Source organism: Calliphora vicina, chromosome 5 (genome assembly GCF_958450345.1).
Source record: "Calliphora vicina chromosome 5, idCalVici1.1, whole genome shotgun sequence".
Classification (NCBI taxonomy): domain Eukaryota; kingdom Metazoa; phylum Arthropoda; class Insecta; order Diptera; family Calliphoridae; genus Calliphora; species Calliphora vicina.
In genome coordinates, this window is record NC_088784.1 from 36,671,953 (window position 1) to 36,691,412 (window position 19,460).

At 30.9% G+C, this 19,460-nt stretch overlaps 1 protein-coding gene across 1 annotated transcript in view; it reads left to right on the top strand.

Moving 5' to 3' along the window:
• Window positions 1–401: 401 nt before the first annotated feature.
• Magi (magi) overlaps window positions 402–19,460 on the top strand; it is a 58,226-nt gene continuing 39,167 nt past the window's right edge. The window contains exon 1 of the mRNA XM_065511134.1: window positions 402–1,565. Within this exon, the coding sequence (XP_065367206.1) occupies window positions 575–1,565 (991 nt within the window). The 5' untranslated portion in view covers window positions 402–574. The remainder of the gene's footprint in view (window positions 1,566–19,460) is intronic.

Sequence of the window (19,460 nt, forward strand, 5' to 3'; positions counted from 1 at the left end):
CTTAGATAACTTTCAAGGTTTTGCTATTTTTAACATCTTAATCATTTGTAGACTTCTATTAGTTTTTAAATTTATTCAATTTATAATTACTTTACTTAGAAAAAAGGAAATAAAAATTAATAAACTTATATATGTATTTTATTTCGTTACAGATTCTACTAGATACTGAGTATCTAATAAATAAATCATGTGATACAATGTTTATTTCAAAAATATACATAAATATTTTTTAAAAAAATATAATCTTTGCAAATAACTAAGAGAAACAAATCATTTATATACCAATTAAATCTCATAAAAAATTGTTTATTTAAATTCATTTTGCAAAGTAAAAAATTGATTGAGAAATAATTAAAATTGAATTGTTAATGGATGTACGAAACTAAAAATACATAGAATTATACCTATACAGATACATATATTTATGTATGTATTTAAAAGAATGTGAAAAATGTGTTGCTTTTTGTTGGCACAAGAAAACGCAAAGAAAAATCTTAATTATCCGGAAGTAGTGTTTTGAAAGAGTGCAATTTTGTTTTACAGTAATGACATCTGTAAGAATTACTGCTTAGAAATGCCGTCTTTAGCTGCAAGAAATTCTTCAACAATAACAAATGCAACTATGACGACTATGAGTAACAATAGCGTGGATGCTGCAACATCATCAACGTTGTCATCGTCATCGGCTTCAGCACCATCGATAGTAAATGTGATTGAGTCTGGAACTTGCACTTATTCAACTGCCACTACAACCACAAATGTTGTCTCAACAGCCTCTAGTTTAACTACTGCCCAGCAGCAGCAGCAACAAAAACAGCAGGAGGATTATTTACAGCAGCAGCAGCAACATTATCAACTACTGCAACAACAACAACAACTGCAACAACATCATCATCATCAAAAATATAATTATTATCATCCACCTCCTGCCGTGGGCCATTCACTGCATTATACAAATAATAATGGTGGAGCTGTTGTTGCGAATAGTGCAGCTACTACATCATCGACAGTAGCAGCGGCAACAACGGGTTTAGCAACATTTAACGGAAATTCGAATTTAGAAAATGTTGCTGCCAATGCAAATGGCAACAACAATAATAACAATTTTAACCCAAACTACAACAACGGTAATTCTAGTAGCAGTAGTAGTAGCACGACAACAAATGCCACTTGCAGCAGTAGCAGTAATAGTAAAATTAATTCTACGCCACCGCCTGTTGCTGCTGCCCCGCTTGTTGTAACTGGAAATTCTATAATTGGCCACAAAACGGATACAGCCTCAGTTAGTTGTACTGCAAGCGGCATAGTAGGCATAGTTCCTACATCCGCTTTCAAGAATCAACCACAACAGCAGCAACAATTACATGCTTCCCGTGAGGACGTTACCTCTTTGGGTGGCTCCTCATCTATAAATAGCCAAATATCAACGAATAATAATAATAATAACAATCCTCACAGCAACATTAAAGCCACAACAACATTAACAACAACAACAGTTAATGGAGGTGGGAATAGCAGCAACAACAACAATCATAATCTCAATAGTATATTAAAAGGAAGTAAAGGTAAGCAAGCAACTTTTACCACAATCTTATTTTATATTCAATTTAAGAAAATCACATTTCAATGATTAGTAAGAATTGTGTCTAATGGAGCAGGGAATACAATTTTAATAAAAAACTTTAAGCAAAAATAGCTTTTAAATAGAAGAATTTAAAACTGTAAGAGAAAATCAAAATTGTGTTTAAAATGCGATCGATAGTGTTTGAGGTATTTGTTAAATTTTATTAATTAAACAATTAAAATTTTACACCAAATTGATACTTCATACAATTTGTCGTGTGTTGGCCTTTCCTACGTCATTCCAGAAGCAACTGTCTAAGAACCATTAACTCTTAGTATTAGATTTCTCAAACAGTTGATCTTCAGGCCAGTTTACTTTAGTTCGCTTTATACATTACAATTGCGTTTCTATAATATTAAATAATAGTGGCAAATATCTCAATTACAATTCAATTACTGATGGAGAATGCTGATTTAACCAATTTGATGGCAAATAACAACCTCACATCTTTGGTATAAATTTAAAAGAAAAAAATGTTTTTTTTTGCAATTTTATTAATAATTTCGTAATTTCTCTATCTTAAAAAAATGTATTTCTGAATCTTTTAAAATAAAACAGGGCAACAAAATCGAAAAAAAATTTAGAGGCTTTTTAAACCAATACACAATTTTGATGTATTGTGGTTTCAGTAGTACAAATATGGTTCAAATTTTAAATTCTATGGAGAAGTATTTTTTTTTAAATTTGTTTTTCTAAAATTGTGAATTTTTTTGATGTTTCTCCACATAATTTATGATAACTCAAAAAGGGTTAGTCCGATATTATGGAAGTAAACTTAGAAAAGTTCAACATGTGTTTTGTTTTTGTTACAATAACAAAACACATGTAAAATTTACACTCAAAGTACACGATTGTACGCACATACAATTTTCTGAAAATAAGCGAATTCACTTAATTTTGAATAAATTCGAAAATAATCCATCGATTTTTATGATCGATATCTCATTTTGTTCCTTTTACATGTGGCTTTGCGATAAAGTAACAAATCTAAACAATTTCTGCCGTTTTCGATTTTTCATGATTTTTTTAAAACAAAAAATTTTATATTTTCACAAAAAAAAACTACTGAACCGATTAAAACGCAATATACAAACAGATTGAATGATATGTAAATTTGAGTTTTTTTGAGTTTACTTCAGTAATATCGGACAAACCCTTTTTGAGTAATCAAAAATTATGTGGAGAAACATCTAAAAAAATTCTGAATTTTAAAAAAAAAATTTAAAAAAAATCTATCCATAGAATTAAAAATTTTTAGCATGTTTGTACTTAGGTAACCATGATGCATCAAATCTATATAGTGGTTAGTGTAGCCTTTTTTGCTGTTGACCTGTGTAATACATTTTTAATTCATACATATGTTTTCTTATTCATTTGGGTATACTTATCACGAATCTGGACAATTATTTTTATTTGACTATAAAGCCTTTTCGATGTGTTTAAACATATATAAATATATATTTGAATCTATCTGAACCACAGGCGCTGATCTAAGTCAATGGTTTGAGAGGGGGAAATGGAATAATTTCCTCGATATTTGTCCTGCTTTGTATAAAAATTTTTTAATTTTGTTCTAAAAATATTAGTTTTGGATTTCCTTTTTTTTCCTCCTCGTGTATCAGCGCCTGCTGAACCATGGTAAATTTTTTATTACTGACCTATTCCTATTCTAATTAAACCATATGCATACAAGTAATATTGAACCGAAATTCTTAGTTTCTGTTCATTTTAAATACCTTCAAGTCTCTCTGAATACCATTATTGCTACAATAATTTGATTCAGATTCCAGAAAAACTAAATTAAACTTAAAACTTAATTTTACAATACCAATTGTTTGTAACTTATAATACATATTGTTATAAAATGCTGAAATTGACCGAAGTCACAAATTAAATCCAATTTAAAATGTATTTCTTACAATTAATTAATTAAAATTAATTTGTGTGTAGAAAAAACCCTCTATCTTTATTAAACAATAGTAGTGGCCTTAAAAACATATTAAGCTAATTCACAAGGTGTCCTAATTTCAGAAGTACTAAAATAATAACAAGAAAAAATACGACTGTTGTGAACAACCCCTCATAACTAAGTGTGCTATTTCAAATCTATATCAGCTGATTCTCCTCTACTAAACTCCATTTTCTGGTGGGATTGGTGCGCACACGTTTGGTCTTTGGCTGAAATAAAAACGTTTATTAAATATTAGTTCATATGTGGATAAAGTAAATTATATCTTACCTGAATATCTTCTTTAGAGTCCATTAAATATTATTCTGCAACCACTTTTACACTTTTACGAAAACAAATTTTGTTCAAAAAATAATTGTAAACAAAAACAGCTGATTATCAGAGACCTGTGTCGAACACTTTTATCGGTGGCGGCGGCTTGTGAAAAATGGTATGGCGGCTTTGCATAATTTTTCCAGACTATAACTTTTTGACTGCGATTCTCAGTGTCGGCTCCCGAATATTATCAGCGACTCGGCGGCTCGGCGTATGCGGCTATTAGGGTTCGGCGCAGGTCTCTGCTGGTTGGTTACGACAGCACAATAAACATAGCTAACAGAGTAGTAATAGTTTAGGACATTTTTTGCTTGAATGGCAACAATAACATTTTTAAACCATTGTGAAATATTAGAACATTAACACAATATGACATGATAAGAGACCTTGTGAATTGACCAATTGTAACTTGAGATTTTTAAGATATATGGTTTTGAATATAGTCCCTCGATATATAACATACCTCAACAAGCTGAGGATTCCATTCAATGTCATTTCTTGCAATATCGCACGGCGATTTTCGGAGTGTCCAATCCAGTTCCACTATCTTCCCGATATTTATATGTGCATTGTTGTTTGTTGTTTGAATTGAAAATATGAATTTTAACGCGTGATATTGAAAATCACTTCCAAACTTTCGTGAGCTGAACCAAAGATTGTGTGGCGTTTTTTATTACTGGAGTGATAATATTGATATTTAGCTGGGTATTGTAGGAGATGCAATTGTAAAGAATGAGCCAGAAAATTGTTTGAATACCACTCAAGTTCTTTTTTTCATAGTAGCATAATGTCAAATCGGGCCAGAAATATGCTGTTTTAAGAATTTCTGTGCCACAACTGCAAATGGCAAAGAAACTTCTTGAGGGATTTTCTTTGTTTTTTTGTCTGGAATTGTACTTGAACATAACCTATTCCATGAGAAACATAAAAAACTTGACCGAAAGTTGTGAAAAGTCTGCCATCGCACAGCTGGTGTATTTTTTTTTTATAAAATTGGACCTCAGTTTTTTCGCTCCTTCTTTTGCTCTCTTTACGCATTGCGATCTGGAACTTTCTGAACTTTATACGACTTCAACCCAGCATTAGCTTTGGCTCTGTGCACAAAAGAATCAGAGCATTTAACCTTACGAGCTGCTTTTCTGATAGAAGTGTTCGGTGCTCTTCTACTGAGTTGTTCGTCTTATTTTGCCTTACTAATATCTGTTAGATCTTTTTTCTTTCAAATCCAGGTTTCCTTTCAATGTTTAAGTCATCTTCATACTGTTTAATGGCTTTGGAAATAGTGCGACGACGAATCTTTTGATCTTTTGCTATTTTTTTAAAGTCAATTTTGCATTTTTTTTTAAATGTTTTAATTTAATTATTTATTAACGTACTTTTTTTCGGTGACCATTTTGACCGAAATAACAGTTGTAAACGAATGATTTAGAAAAGATAATATCTGACATATTTTTAGACCCTTCACCATGAGTGGCAAAGGCATAAGTTTGTCATTTCATTTGTAATTTCTACATTTTTTATTTGCGACCCCACAAAGTATATATATTCTAGATCGTTATAGATAGCGAAGTCGATATAGCCATGTCCGTCTGTATGTTGAAACAACTTTCCGTAGCCCCCAAATAACCTACACCGATCGAGCCGGAAGAATTCTCGATATATTGTTGTATGAATCATGATACATCAATATATCGGGAATTATTCCGCCTCGGTTGCTCTTTAAAATCGACAAAATCGGTCCATAAATATAAGATATAAAGGAAAAAACCGGGATAGCCTCGATAGACAATATGGATATCCAATGATAGATATTTTAAAGTACATTTCAACGATGTATATAAGGCTATATATAGTACGTTTAACATACAATGGGTCAAAATCGGCAAATATATATTTTTTTTCAATAAAGAAATTTGAAAAAAACATTTTTAAAATAAATTTAAAAACAATTTCGAAAATAAAAAAAAAAAAATTCAATAAATTTAAAACAAAAAATTTGGTAAAACTTTTTTCAAATAAATTAAAAACTATTTTGAAAAAAAATTTTAAATTTTGTTTACCTAAAAATATTTAAAAATTTTATTTTTAACTCATTTTCAAAATGTTGTAGCTTCTTCAGTCAATTTTTTAATATATTTTTCGAATCCTGTACAATTTTAACTACCATTTAAGTGCTAAAAGTTTTTAAAGAATGTCCAGAATACAATCATTATCTAAGACTTTTTAAATTCTAAAAATTTTCTCTATAGGTCTTTTAATAATTTGTTAGCAAAGTTTCTGGAAGTTGTATTACCTGATCAAAGAGATCTATAGATTTTTGTAAAAAATAAATATCACCCTTCTTACGGTCTCAAAATATTCTTTCTATTTCTTTACATTTTTCAATTTAAAAAACCAATATGTTTTAATTTTGTAGGTGGTGTAGTTTATGCAATAATTAACATAAATTATTATTTTTTTAAATTAGTTTTATATTTATTTTATAAATTCTTTAAGAATTTGTGTTACCAATAGTCATTCATCTATCCATTAACAGTATTAGAATGAGGTTAATGCCATTGATTTTGATCAATTTAATTAATGCCTACAAAACAACCCTAATTCCATACATCTGACAGACTGACTGAGTGGGTTTTTGTCTACTAATTACTACAAAATATTTATATTCATACATTTTAGAGACAATTAAATTTTCTATCGTTTACTACACTACACATTTTATAGTTTTCGTTTTTACACCTTCTACTGTTTGGTTTTAACCCACAAAACTACTGACCACCTGTTAACTATTAAACACTTAACTAGTTTAACCGATTAAACTAGATTTGATGTCATTTTCATGTAATAATAACCACAAGACGACATTAACCATGTATCGATTGATTAACGTTAGCTAATCAAATTTAAATTTTAAATTCTTTTAAACAAGAGAGTGTAATTTTATATTATTTTACTATTGCTTTAAACTACACCAGGTGCGGATCCACCAGGTGCGGGTGGGGGTAAAAAAAAGAAATTCCCACCCCCAAAATCGAATAGTTTTAATATAAACAAGTAAGAGAGCTACTTTCGGATGTGCCAAATCTTATATACCCTTCACCAAATTATATTTAAAAATATTTTTTTTTTTAAATTTTTTTAAAAAGGTTTTTCCAATTTTTTTTAAATTTAAAATTTTTTTTTTTAATTTTAAAAAAAATTGTTTATGCAAAAAGAATTTAAGACAGAACACAACTTTTTTGATGATAAAAAATTCGGATTAAACAATATTTTTCCCGATTTTGATCCATTGTAGGTCCAACTTACTATAGCCGTGTATACATCGTTGCAATAGACTTTGAAATATCTATCATTAGATATCCATATTGTCTATATTAATGACTTAGTAATCCAGATATAGATCAAAAATCGAGGTTTTCCCGGTTTTTTCCTTATATCTCAGCCATTTATGGACCAGTTTTGTTGATTTTAAATAGCAACCGAGCCGGAAGAATTACCGATATATTGATGTATGAATCATGTATGTAAGTTATTTAGGGGCTACGGAGAGTTGATTTCAACATACAGACGGACAGACGGACATGGTTATATCGACATTGCTATCTATAATGATCCAGAATATATACAGTGAGCCTCAAAAATGAGTATACACCAAAAATTATTAGATTTTTTTTAAGGTCACGAAAATCATTATAGTCCGACTTAAATCTTTTTTTTTTCACAACCGAATCTATTTTTCAGCCCATTCTCCAACAAACCGAAACTTTTAAATTTTAATCTATAGATAAATTTTAGGATTTTTATTATCTTAAACAAATCAAATAGTTTTTAGTGTATACTCACTTTTGAGGCTCACTGTATATTTTGTGGGGTCGCAAATGAAAAATGTAAAAATTACAAACGGAATGACACTCATGGCGAAGGGTATAAAAAGGAAAAAAGAAAATTGTAAAATAAATTTTACTCTATTTTTCCCCTCCAAATGGTTGAACTGGATCCGTGCACTATATATAGTTTTTGAATTTGATACTCGTTTGTTTCAAAAGTGAAATACAAACATGAAATTTGGGCATTGTTTTAATGTAACAAAAGCGATTATTATTACTATAGAATTTTAATCAAATATATCCTGAGAGTTAAATCATGACCTGTTTCTATATCATATTAACTTTATTGCATATTCCACATCTTCTTGACATCTTGTTTCAAAATATAATATTTATTCTTATTATGTCCAAACTCCATTAACTGTAAACATTATTTTCATAATAAATACTTCTTCTTCTCGCACAGAAACACATGTTACAAAATACATTTTAATTTTGTATTTTTTTTCTTGTTCGTTTGCCATTGCACTAGTATATATGTAAGGGGGTGAATGGAATTGGTTTGTTGCACAATATTTGGTGGAAAATCGTTTATATATTTTTTTGTGCTTAAATTACAGATGTTTTTTGGTTTATATCTATGAAGCAGAGCACTGTGGGAGCAATTACGTTGAAATATTGATAAAATACATACATCGTTCACAATATTTCTACTCTTCGCAGCAACAACTTCAAGATCTGGCTCCTTGCATATTTGCTGCGTAGATATTGTCTTGGCGGTTTCCGCAAACGATGGCTTCATTGAGGCACATACCGCATGTTTTAATTCAAGATCATTAATGCCCCTCACAAATGCTTCAATCTTGAATTGTTCCACTGTTACTATTTATATACACTGCGTCATCTTCTAGAAGTCTCATGAATAATCTAACGAAAAAAACTCGAATGTTTTCTGTTATTTTAAAAGTACATAGCATAATACTGAATGATATAGATTATTTATTTTTATGTTCAAAATTTGACTGCACAATAAATTTAATTGTTCCACTGTGCAGTTTGTTGCATTTGCTCGGTAAATAAAAATTCTTGGTATTTTATATTTATATTTACATTAACTACATATACCAAACATATATATTTTTGTTATTAACTAGTGCATTTTGTTTAAATGAACTTCTTTTTTAAAGGTGAATGAGATATGTATGTATATTGTATTGGTAAATTTTCGAGAACTTTAAAGTTTTGAGAAAAATAGCGTATTTATTTAAAAATTCGAATGCTACAAGGTATCGAAAGATTGTCGGAAATATTTATTAAAGACAATAAATGTAAGTTGATAGCTAGAGAAGACTGCAAAATCTGTTGCAATTTTCTCTTTGTCGCAATATCTCGTTAAAGAACAGCATATTCTTCAATACACCCGCCATCAATATAAATGTGAAGATCTCTAACCAATAATCTATGAACCTTGGCCAGTTCACCGTCCTTCTAAATACCGACCACTCAGCCTGAAGAATATTACATGCATTTAGGACTTAGTATTATTTCTTTATACCAAATACTTTGATTAATGGTGTTTTCTTTTCTGAGAAAAATGTTCCATTTATGTTACCATTGGCGCAGGGGTATGTTCCATTCTAAAAATGTATGCAAACATGCGAAAAGTTGCCGTTTTGCTTTCTAAATATGTTGCATAAATAAGTGGTAAATATGTTACATATTTCACCCTCAATTATATTTCAGGGTGAGATAATACCCTTTTTTGCAACTGCGTTAAGTACTTTTTTGCAACTGCGTTAAGTACTTTTTTGCAATTGAGTAACAGCTGATTTCTATTATTGACAATCAGTGTTGTTAATGCTGTTGGTAAACAAACACAATTGAATGTCGAAAGTCGCTTTAACAGTGTTAAATACACTCAGGTCTCGTTTTTTGCGATAAATGCGTTCCAAAAAAAATAGCATGAATTGAATTCGCATAAAACGATACTCTAGCTTCATATAAAAACTAATGATTCGTTCCAAAATTCTGAAAAACCGCATAAATTCAGATTTTAATTAAAAAATCAGAACAAATTCGCATAAAAAAATCAACAAACATATATTTATAAAATACGTTAAAAAAATAAACAAAAATATTTATAATTACGGAAATTCTGTTTTAAGGAAATTCTGTAAATATGCATTATTAATTCGGCCCCTGGTTCAGGTAGAAGGAATGGTTCTACCTGAACCAGGACGATTCTAAAGCAAATAAATAGAAAGCATTTTCAAAAGAGCTCCCAACACGTCCTGTAGGAAAGCAGTCCGGTTAGCTCAGCACTCGGACTATTTGGTACGAAAAAAAGTTAAAGCCAATAAAGGTTTAAAAACATACAAGGCTCAAAAAGTTCGTGATAGGAACTCTGCTAAAAATTTAGAGGCCAAAGACAGAGCACAGAAATTGAAGTCAAATTTTATACAAAAAATATACCTGTTGCATAATGAATGACGAAACATACGTATGGAAAATTATCCGCAGACAATATTTTGATGTTGCTGATGCTCGAGGGAATGTTGTAGAAACATTTAGTACCCAAAAGCAGAAAATTTTCCCAAAAAGTTCTTGGTATGGCAAGCAATATGCAGTTGCGGCAAAATAAGCTAAACATTTGTGACAAAGGGATCTATAAATACCGAAATTTACATCAAGGAATGTTTACAAAAAAAGATGCTTCCATTCCAAAAGACTTCTTAATCCACTTATTTTTGGCCTGATTTGGTATCCTATCACTAAGCTAACAAACGTCTTGAGTGGTAAAAGAACAATAATGTAGTATTTGTAACAAGTGAGGCTAATCCTCCCAACTGCCTGGAGCTAAGGCCAGTGGAAAGATATTGGGCTCTTGTTAAAATAGAATTGAACAGCACAAAAAAGGTGTCCAAAAGTATTTTAAACGATGATGGACAACCTGTTCGAACAAAGTGACAGAAAGCTCTATAAAAATCATAATGAAAGGGTTTCCGAAAAAGTTCAAAATTTTATCACTAGTGATTAGAACTATAAAAATATTTTTTTTTTTATAAATTGTAATAATAGTTTCAATTACATTCCTAATTGCTATTAGGGTTAAAGTCGTATTTGTGGGGGTCCATTGGTTATGGTTAATTATTAAAGATCTCGTCCGATCCTAATGATGTCGCCTATTTATACCTATGAAAATTTTATTCCCCAAATGCAGTCGTACTTTGTTAGAAATAATTAAATCTATCTAGGCATGTTTGCGCAACTATATGTGTTTGCATAGATATTACATTTCATACATTATAATTTGACAACGTAACATGAATAATTCCAGCATCATATTGATACCGCAAAGTATACTAGCTAGTAGCTACATACTTATATATTGCAAAGGTCGAAGGACGCTTGGTCTAATTAGAACAATCAAATGCGACATCGGCATATCTCTTCAAAAATCGAAGAAAAATCGACATTCGGCATTCAATAGTAAAATTAAATTACTATTGAAATCATTCGGTATGTCAAGAAATCGTTTTTGTATTTTTTGAAAATCTAATACAATTTTTGTTTAGACAATGAATACTTGAGTTTTTGATTAATACTAAGTATTGTCGTCTGTAAATACCGAAAGGGACATAAATCTTACAATTTTTTTTGTACTATTATAATGTTTCAAAGCCCATCACTGGGATTATTATTAAAATCCAAAATTTTTCAAAACCTTTAATTTTATTTTTTGTTGGTTATGTGCAAAATTAATAGGAATATGCTTTTATGCTACTTTAAATTAATAAATACATAAATACAAATTAATTAAAACTAAGTGACAACAATACAAAGCCGAAAACCACTTTAAATACATAAATATTTCACATTTAAATTAATTTATGTAAATCTAAAGTAACAGAAATAAACGTGAGATTTTATTAATAACCTAGTACGGTAATAGAGGGGGGATTATAAATATAATATACATACTACTCATTGTTTAAACTAATGTTAACCATATTTGACGCCTTCATTTTACGTTTTCATAAATCATTTCCGAAAGTTATTATTATTTAGGTATATATGTATGTAGTATGTATACAAAACTTGTAATTGTGTAGTATTTTTAAGCGAATCTCTTCGAATTCAAACCAAAACAAGGTCTTTAACATTTTGAAGATTTCATTCATTCATTAATAAATTAATAATGAATAAAACAAAATGAGAAGAAATATACAATACCAGCTTTAAAATGAATTGAATTAATTTTATTCATATTTTTCGGTTTATTTGATATTTATACTCTTGTATGTTGACAGTAATTGAGTGAGAATGATAGAGAGGAAGAGTACACTAATGTTAATGAGTTAATTTGTATTGTACTCTCGTAGTACAGTAATAGGCACAAGTTTGTATGCACTTTATTATTTATATATTCGTTTAAAAAAATAATCCAAATTTATCTTGAAATTTTGTTATTCCTTTCTATTTAGGATCGTTAGAGAGACAAAATAAATTATGATAGGTATTCTGTTTACCAATTCTTAAAGCGTTTGAGTGCAAATTTCAGCAGCAATTCTTAATAATTTATATTATCAGGGCAAGTTTTTTTTGTGCATATTTAAACTTGTCCTATATATTATGATTTTGTTTTATTATTATTATTATTTTTGTAGTCAAATGGTTTTGTTAAAAAGATAGTAAAAAAGTCTTACTTTCTATAAAATTTTGGGAAAACATGGTGCTTACAATTGTTTGTCTACCACTGTATAGTGTTTTGTTATTAATGTTTGACATTTGTGGTTTTAACTGTAACAACAGTGATGTTTATTTTAATGAATGACAGTTATTTAAATATGGGTTTTAATAAATAGAATTGTCCAAGCTTCAATGGAACGTGGGCCCACACTAAAATATAATTTAGTAGTATATGGGCAATTTCACGACTGAAAACCCAAAAACCCTTGAAACTTTTTTTCAAGATGATTTGAATAGGAGAAAACACTAAAATATTACTATGTGTAAGTATTAGAACTTATTACAACATTCTATTGGCAAAATTAATAGTTCAAACTGTCAATATTTAATTCTTTAATTTAATTGGGATGTTTTAGGCTAAAATTGCGGTTAAAACTAAGCTCCCAATTAGCATATAGTATGAAATGAATTTGACTCTGATTGTTTATTTGCTATTATAAAATTGTTTATTGAAACCGAATGTATATTTTCTATTAATTTTTTTAATTTTTGTATACATATATTTACAGAATAATATTGTTTAATTATAAGAGAAAAATCTGTCACGTACGATATTAATCTGTATTTATTATAAAATCATCCAAAGATTGTTTTTATTTAAATATGACGGATTCTAAAGGAAAAACATTTCGTTTAGTATAAGAAATTCAAAGAAAACCTAACGCCTCTCACGATTCGAAAATGTTCGAATATTACTACATGTACCTCAAAATGACTTTCGTTTTATGTCACGTACGATATACCCTTATTTCGCTCGATATTTTTTACAACAATCACCCCTATTCTACTTGGCGTCGTCGTCAATATTGAGTAAAAAAATGGTATGTGTTTCTCCGAAATCGATAACAATTGGTATCTTTTGACAGGATTTTATACTTTTATAAGTCGGGTTAAAGTACAAAACGCTGTCAAAAGTTACCAATTGTTATCGATATCGGCGTAACATATACCATTTTTTTACTCAATATTGACAACGATGTCGACGACGCCATGTAGAATAAGGGTGAATGTTTCGATGTTTTTATTATTTTAAAATATAGTTACCTCAGAATGGAACATAAAGACCAATTTATTTTTCAGATACTCTTATTTTTGCAAAATCTATTCCACTCTATAGGCGTACAAATGTCACGTACGATGATATGGAATTGTCCATATGTGTTTTTTTACCCTACACCACCATAGTGGGGAGGTTATATTGAGGTTTGAGGAGATATTTGTAACGTCCAAAAAATGTTCCAACACAGTATTAAATTCTGAGTCTCTCTCCCTCTCTCTGAATAGGACTTAAGCTCTAATAAAAATCTTAAATACATATATTGGTATTCACACAAAGTTTAATGTTAGCCTAATTAACACTGCCAAAGTTTGTACCTATCCACAGGGCGGCCAAAAGTCGAAAAGTGTAGAAAATGATCATGATCAAAATGATCAAATGATCATACGAAATAACTTATAAATGAATTTGCTAATTGATTAAGAGATTTTGTTTTGATATTATTATGGTATATAATTGAAAAATTTATTAAAAATGAAAAATTTAAATATTGGACAGCAATATAATGATTTTACATACAAAAAAAAATCAAAAAAATTATTATTATTCTCTCTTTCTCTTGAAATTTTTACTGTATCTATATCTGGAAGGAACAATAAGATAATTTTTATTTTGAAATAAATAGTTATTAAGGAATATCTGTTGAACTATAACACTGTGCTGGTTGAAAAAACTGTCAAGCGGAGCAGTCAGTGGGTTAAACTAATTCGGGTACGCTGAATTCAGTGGTGCCAACCGTTTTTTTAGGTTAGCTTGTATTTTCGAGATATACCGTTATTTCGAAAGTGGAGGAGGTTGCACAATATGTATTTGCAAAACTCAAAAACGGTTTAGTTTATTGAATAAACGGAAAAAAACGAAATTTCGCAATAGAATTACCTTTAATTAAGTCTAAAACTTTTTTAATCTGCGCAGTTGTTTTAGATATATAAATTTTTTTTGGCAAACAAAAATAATTTTTTAGTAAAATTTCGAATTTTTTTAAAACGGCATAAAAAATTGGGAAATGTAGCCAAAAAAAATTTATATTTCGAAAACGATTGCGAAGATTAAAAACATGTTAAGCCTTACTTAAAGGTAATTTTATTGCGGAAATTCGGTTATTGAATAAACTAAACCGTTTTTGTTACGCGAATATATGTAATGCAACCTCCTCCATTTTCGAAATAACGGTATATCTCGAAAATACGAGTTAACCTAAAAAACGGTTAGCACCACTGAATTCAGCATACCCAAATTAGTTTAAGCCGCTGGGTGCCCCTCTTGACAGAAACAAATTTGTGAATTTCATGCACAGTGTAATTGTGAAAGCCGCAAAACTTCGAGGAATTTACTTCGGTACCATTGTTCGCATCTTGCCTAAAAACGGGCGGAATTGGAAAAATGGGCATGCACCACCCATACCACGTAAATATATATTTTCCATTATCTTCAGAACTATAATTGTGACAGTCTTCAAAATGTATACAAATCAATTTCGTATCACTGCATGAAGTTAAACCAAAAATTGTTACAGGATGTAATGATTTATTATTAAGTTTTTATTGACACACTTCTTAGTTAGTTGTTTTTTTTTTCAATCCAGAGTGTTTTGAAATTCCATTTTATTATTAATAATATATTATAAAGGATATATTATAAAGGATGCATAAGTCAAACTTATCAAATCAATCAATATTCATATGTACATACAAAAATATATGTTACACTTTCAGACATCCAACATATCTACATAGATATCTATGTATTTTTAAACAAAAAATGAGTCCTATATATAAGTACGAGTACATGCATATGCATGCATCTAGGAAATACTAACAACATTATTCTTTTGAACAAAATAAAAATGTGTGAATTTTTCTTTTATTTTCGTTGCAAACAATTGAAATCTATGATTAAATATGTGAAAGTTCCTAAATACTCGTGTACTAAAATTAAGCAACAAGTGAATTTCATTTACTTGGAAACCACAACATCCAACAGCATGCGAATTGGGCGGCCGTTCATTATATACCACATGTTTGTATTAAACTTTAATACATGGATGTTGCAAGTATCAAAACACACAAATAAACAGACAGTATGACTGACGGACACATACAAAAAAAACATAATAATAAATGAAGGAAAAACGATGTCAGAGAGTCAAAGACCTGAAAGCCCTCTGTATGGATGGAACTACATGTTGCAAGTTAAAACAAAAACAGACACCAGCAGCAGCTACAAGTAGTACCAAAATACTACATACAGTATGTTAAGAAACTGTTGCAACGATTATAAGAATGTAATATCCATAGTCATTGAAATCATATGTGCTTTACGGAGGAATCATTAACGATCATGTTTCAAGTTACACAAATCCCTATATTTTAGAGCAAATGCCATGACAAATGTCCAAAACGGAACAGGTGTTTTTGGATTAGTTCCGTGACCTGTTACAGAGTGATCTCCTAGGACATCACCATGTTAAAGTTTCACATCTCTTACCAAGGGAAATAACAGAAAAGGAGTCGATAGCCTCCTCTTTCATCATCGCACCCCTGATTTCCATAGTGGTCAGGGACCCTTATAAGCGTTATCCTCATTTAGGGATGCCCGACATTCCTCGGTTAACCTAGATGTCGTGAAGACACCCGCAATTCCGTTAACTGCAGCCTTGCTATCGGTAAATATACATATATCCCCAGATATTTGATAATACTTCAGCCAATTGGATGCACGTTTAATGGCAGTAATTTGCGCCTCAAGAGCAGTACAGAAGTTAGGTAGCCTAAAGTAGAATTTTATCTCAAAGTTTTTTTTGCTTGTTTTTTTTTGCCAGAGACTCTGGCGGGAATCGAACTCGCAACCCCCAGATTAATAGTCCAGCCCACTATATTCTAGTATATCGGGGCACCTTATCACATCTTCAGGGGAGAAGAGTCCGCGCTGCCATAAATCCCTATTCGGGATTGCAATATGGAAATGCCTATCGAAAAAAGGTTTTGCGATGAAGTAAAAGACATTACTATGTATGTGCCCATAATAATTCATTATCCTAGAGTGTCCAAGGTCCATACCAGACCACAAACAACCAGCATTTAGTCTCACAGCAAAAAGTTAAAAGCCAATTGTATCACCATCAAATAAACTGGTATCAAGTTTAAAACCAAGCACTCTTCATCGACGTAACGCAAGCCTTCGACAAAGTATGGCATGAAGGATTATCGATAAAAATAAAACAATATTTACCAGTGAACACACACAAGCTTCTAGAAAGTTATTTAAAGAGGGGGACTTCATAAGTTCACCACAGCCTATTGAAGCAGGCGTACCCCAAGGAAGTGTACTGGGTCCCTTCCTATATTTGCTATATACTTGTGATATGCCTACAAACAGTCGAACCCACATATCAACTTTTGCTGATGACACAGCTATACTAGCCATTCATGAAAACCCCCAAGAAGCATCTGTACTTTTACAAGACCATATACTCGACATAGAAAGGTGGTTACAACAATGGAGAATAAAAGTAAACGAGCAAAAATGTATACATCTTACATTCACATTGCGTAGAGAATCGTGCCCTCCAATCCTAACAAATAATAATATAATACCACAAATACTAAACAAATAATAAATATAATACCTCAACAAACTGAAGTCTGCATCTAGACCGACGTCTTACCTGGAAAAAGCATATAGATACGAAATTGACTCAAATGAAGTTAAAATTACTACAAATTTACTGGCTAATTGATAAAAACTCAAGATTGAGTTTAGATTGCAAACTTTTGCTGTACAGCTCAATAATAAAACCCATATGGTGCTATGGAATTCAATTATGGGGCACGGCCTCAGCTTCTAATATTGAAAAAATTCAAAGATTCCAAAATAAAATATTACGAATGATAACAGCAGCGCCTTGGTATGTGAGAAATATTAACATTCATAAGGACCTAGGTGTCTCCCTGGTGAAAAATGAAATAAAAAAACAAGCGGAGTCATATTTGAAAAAGTTAGAAGTTCACCCAAACCCACTTGCACGAACATTAATGAGAAGTAATGGTTACATCCGACTAAGAAGAAGGAATCCAACAGACCTGCGCTGATGATAGGATCTATAAATTAAACATAATTTTTCGTCCAACTGTGGTGGGACGTAAATAAAAAAAAATTAATATTTAGATTTAAGATTTGAACAAATTATTGATAGTTCACTTTATTTTGTGAAGATACAAAATATGAAAAAAAAAGTTTAAAATAGTAAAAAGTGCCTTAGAGAAAGTAGACCTTATAGCGCTTGTAATCAGTATCGCAATAGTCCTCAGAACTCGTTTAGCGGCCTTCCGGTGAGTAGCACTATCCAAGACATGCCACCAGACAACTACACCATAGAACAAAATGGGTTTAACAACTGCTTGAAGATCCAATTGATACCCTTCGGCATAATATCTCAGTTGTCGCTTTACAGGAGTAGATGATCAGATAGGCCTTATTAATCCTGTTCTGAATGTTTAGATTCCAGGATAATATTTTATCTAGAATGATGCCAAGGTACATTGCATTATCCCTGATCTCAAGACTGATTCTATTCAGTCTAGATGGTCTCAAAGTCATCGATCCTATACCTCCTAGTGAAGAGAACCAATTTCGTTTTTTTAGGGTTCACACTAAGTCCACTCGAAATACTCCACTCACTCAGTGTACTTAATGCCGCTTCCATACTGCATATTATCCATATTAATACTGCAACATAGTCAGCGTATGCGACTGTTTTGATCCTTCTGTTGTCCATCCTGACCAACAGGGTATTCATAGCCAGATTCCAACCTGCGGGATTCCATGATTGCCCACTTTTGAAACACTTATGCCACCTAGGGTAGCATATATGACTCTATAGCCGAGTATCAACTCCATAGCCGAGTAATTCCTCTAGGGTAAAGAACTGTCTTAGGCAAGAGTCCGTATTTCGATGCTCGTCACTATTTAATCACGTATGTCCTATCGGTGCATATTGATGCGCTGAAGCACCATCGCAATGTGAGTTGTGTTCACAGTTCTATTACAATGGAATGTGTTCTGCTGAAATTACACACAGTCACTGGTTCCTGATTGACGCAATACATGTTTTTCATCAAAAACTCATTCCTTTGGTCTATTGGCCAGCGATTGCACAACAGAAACAATTCGTTCTTTAGCCGCACTGTCCCATTTTAAAACAAACTTCCTGATAAAGTTCACTGTAGGAATGTTCAAATATAATATCCACAAACACTACTCCCTCTTTCCTCCCTCCCATAACCCAACGCAATGTTTTTGCATCAGTGTCAGGTCATTAGGGTTTGGGGTCCGGGAATTCCCGGGCGGGATAAAGCCAACATCTGTAAAAAACGAAAGAGTTTCCTCAGTGGTTGGAAAAATAATTCTATGACCGTTTGAATCCCCCAAATGGATTGTTTTTCTTTTTGTTTTTAATAAAATGACACAATTTTATAAAATAATTTTCTTTTTTACTTATTTTACTAGTAGTAAAAAATTCCCGGGAAATTAAATTTTTCATTTCCGTTTCCCGGAAAATAAAATTATCCGGGAAACTCCAAAAGATGAAAAATTAGTAACCCTAGTATTATTACAAATCCAATAAAACTTATAATATAGTTTCCTGGTCAAAATAGTTTCTTGACAGACTGTATACGTTTATGTATTATAAGATATTTATGCATTTCAAGAGGAATAGAATGAATTAGTACTGAATAATAAAGATAAATATTATAAACATATACATATGTACATATTTATATTCAGACATACCTACTTAAGAGTATCTCTGTATCTGTAAGATTGTATTTACGAATATGCATACATATGTATCAAACAGAAAAACGATTGTATATAATACACTGGCAGACAGACACCACAATCCAAAACTATTCGAAT